The 3,549-nt window shown below is 57.6% G+C and overlaps 1 protein-coding gene across 1 annotated transcript; it reads right to left on the reverse strand.

Moving 5' to 3' along the window:
* Positions 1–768: 768 nt before the first annotated feature.
* LOC127464850 (40S ribosomal protein S18) lies at positions 769–3,190 on the reverse strand (the record flags this gene model as incomplete). Its single annotated transcript, XM_051775304.1, has 4 exons — positions 769–902; positions 2,113–2,204; positions 2,293–2,394; positions 3,104–3,190. Coding segments are annotated over 4 exons (357 nt in total), but the record flags the coding sequence as incomplete, so codon positions are not given.
* Positions 3,191–3,549: the final 359 nt, after the last annotated feature.

Below are 3,549 nucleotides of genomic sequence, written 5' to 3' on the forward strand. Positions count from 1 at the left end.
GTTTGGTGAGGGCAAATGGGGGTGCGGCGGTTTTGGGATTCCGCCCCCCCCGAAATTTTGGGGGACGAATTTGAAGATCCCCCCAACTTTAGGAGACCTCTCAGGTTTTGGGATACCCCCCTCCCAATTTTGAGCCTCCTTTAAATTTGGGACACCCCCCCACACACAAATTTTGGGCGGTTTTGCCTATTTTTGGCATCCCCCCTAAATTCGGGACCCCCCCCTCCCACTTTTGGGGGACCCTCCAAATTTGGGGGGGATTCCCCTCCCATTTTTAGCCCCTCTTCCCCCAAAATTTTGGGGACTTCCATTTTTTGAGACCTCCCCAAATTTTGGGGCCAATTCCCTCATTTTCGGGACCCCCCCCACCAAATTTTGGGGACTTCCCTCCCACTTTTGAATCCCCCCAATTTTTGGGGCCAATCCCCCCCTTTCGGGAGCCTCCCAAAATTTAGGGCCCCTTTTCAATCCCCCCCCAAATTTTGGGGCCAATCCCCCCCTTTTTCATTCCCACAAAAACCTCATTTTATTCCTAAAAAACCCCCAAAAACTCCCTTTTATCCCCCAAAATCACCTCGATTCCCAAAACCTCGTTCCTCCCAAAAACCACTCCCAAAAAAACCCCAAAAACCATTCCAAATCCCATCTTTCCCAAAAACACCCCACTTTCATTCCCCAAATTTCCGATTATCCCCAAAAATCCCCTTTTTCTCCCCAAAAATCCACTTTTTCTCCCCCAAATCCCCCCGTTTCCAAGGCAACGGACACTTTTCTTTCCGAAATCCTCTTTTATTGGCCCAAATTCCGGCTCCTCTCCCGGAATTCCTCATTTTTTCTTGGACACTCCCACGGTTCTCCCGCGCCGCCCCGTCGTCTTCGTGTGCTGGCCCCGCACGCGCAGCCTGGGGGGGAAACCAGTTCAGCCCAGTCCATCCCAGTTCAGCCCAGTGCTACCAGTCCATCCCAGTGCTCCCAGTCCATCCCAGTGCTCCCAGTCCATCCCAGTTCAGCCCAGTCCATCCCAGTTCAGCCCAGTTCCTCCCAGTCCATCCCAGTTCAGCCCAGTCCATCCCAGTGTTCCCAGTCCTCCCAGTCCATTCCAGTGCTCCCAGTCTGTTCCCAGTCCCTCCCAGTGCTCCCAGTTCATCGCAGTCCATCCCAGTCCCTTCCAGTCCAACCCAGTTCCTCCAGTCCCTCCCAGTGCTCCAGTCCATCCCAATCTCTCCCAGTTCATCCCAGTCCCTCCTAGTTCATTTCAGTCACCCCCAGTCCCTCCCACTGCTCCCAGTCCATCCCAATCCCTCCCAGTTCCCCCAGTTCATCCCAGTGCTCCCAGTCCATCCCCGTCCCTCCCAATTCATCCCAGTCCATCCCAGTGCTCCCAGTCTATCCCAGTGCCACAGTCCATCCCAGTCCATCCTAGTCCATCCCAGTGCTCCCAGTCTATCCCAGTCCCTCCCAATTCATCCCAGTCCACCCCAGTGTTCCCAGTCCATCCCCCTGTTCCCAGTTCATCCCAGTTCATTTCAGTCACTTCCACTCCCTCCCAGTGCTCCCAGTCCCTCCCAGTCCATCCCAGTCCCTCCCACTGCTCCCAGTCCATCCCAGTTCCTCCCAGTCCATCCCAGTTCCTCCCAGTCCATCCAGTTCCTCCCAGTCCACTTTCTCGACTATATTCCAGGTGTCTCCCAGGTGCATTCTCTGTCTCCCAGGTGTCTCCCAGGTGTCTCCCAGGTGTGTTCCAGTGTCTCCCACATCTCCCAGGTGTATTCCCTGTCTCCCAGGTGTCTCCCAGGTGTGTCCCAGGTAACTCTCCTCACCCCCAGAAGTGCCTGAGCCCTCGGTGTGCCCCCTGTCCCAGGTGTATTCCCTGTATCCCAGGTATATCCCACATCTCCCAGGTGTATTCCCTGTCTCCCAGGTGTCTCCCAGGTGTGTCCCAGGTGAGTCTCACCCCCAGAAGTGCCTGAGCCCTCGGTGTGCCCCCTGTCCCAGCTGTCTCCAGGTGTACCCCACATCTCCCAGGTGTATTCCCTATCTCCCAAGGTGCATTCCCTGTCTCCCAGGGTGTGTCCCAGGTATATTCCCTGTCTCCCAGGTAACTTTTCTCACCCCCAGAAGTGCCTGAGCCCTCGGTGCGCCCGGATCTTCTTGAGCCTCTCCAGGTCCTCGCGCAGTTTGTTGTCCAGCCCGTTGGCCAACACCTGGCACGGGGAGGGGACACCTCAGGGGCCACCTCAGGGCCACCTGGGGCAGGTGGGGACACCCCTGGGGCAGGGAGGGGACGCCCACCTGGGAGTATTTGCCGTCCTTGACGTCCTTCTGCCGGTTCAGGAACCAGTCTGGGATCTTGTACTGGCGAGGGTTCTGCATGATGGTGATCACCCGCTCCACCTGGGGGATAAATCAGCCCAAAATCAGCCCAAAATCCACCCAAATCCACCCAAAAACCAGCCTGGGATCTTGTACTGCCGAGGGTTCTGCATGATGGTGATCACCCGCTCCACCTGGGGGATAAATCAGCCCAAAATCAGCCCAAAATCCACCCAAATCCACCCAAAAACCAGCCTGGATCTTGTACTGCCGAGGGTTCTGCATGATGGTGATCACCCGCTCCACCTGGGGGATAAATCAGCCCAAAATCAGCCCAAAATCCACCCAAATCCACCCAAAAACCAGCCTGGGATCTTGTACTGCCGAGGGTTCTGCATGATGGTGATCACTCGTTCCACCTGGGGGATAAATCAGCCCAAAATCAGCCCAAAACTACCCCAAATCCACCCAAAAACCAGCCTGGGATCTTGTACTGCCGAGGGTTCTGCATGATGGGGATCACCCGCTCCACCTGGGGGACAAAACACCCCAAAATCAGACCAAATCCACCCAAAAACAGCTCCAAAAACCAGGATGGGGATCACTTGTTCTACCTGGGGGACAAATCAGCCCAAAAACGGCCCCACCCAAAAGCAGCTCCAAACTCCCCTAAACCCTTCCAAAAACGACTCCAAATCACCAGAAGTGTCCCCAGCCCCCCAAATCCTCCCAAAAACCACCCCAACCCCCCCCAAAAGTGTCCCAAACCCCCTAAAAAGTGCTTCCCGACCTCGTCCTCGGTGAGCTCTCCCGCCCTCTTGGTGAGGTCGATGTCGGCCTTGCGCAGCACCACGTGGGCGTAGCGGCGCCCCACGCCCTGCGGGGCACAAAAGGGGGGTCAGGGGGGGTCCCCCATGTCCCCAGAGCCCCCCTGGCATCCCCAAGATCACCCATCCCAAACGGAGCCCTCCCCGAGCTCAGCCAATCAGAGTCGCCCTCCGGTGATTTTGGGGGCCCGTGGGAGCTTTGGGAGCCCTGGATGGGGGTTTTTGGGTTTCCCTGAGCTTTGGGAGCCCGGATAGGCATTTTTGGGTGGTTCCCCCCTCCCCCGCAGCCCACGGACCCCCCCAAACCCCCCCAGCCCCGGGGGGCCCCCAACGGCCCCTCAGCCAATCCCGAAGCGCCCGCGCCGCCCGCGCCCAATCCCAGCGCGCCGCGTTGATGACTCATCAGTTG

This window comes from Manacus candei, unplaced genomic scaffold (assembly GCF_025592945.1).
Source record: "Manacus candei isolate 608988 ecotype Guabito, Panama unplaced genomic scaffold, ASM2559294v1 h1tg000282l, whole genome shotgun sequence".
Lineage (NCBI taxonomy): Eukaryota > Metazoa > Chordata > Aves > Passeriformes > Pipridae > Manacus > Manacus candei.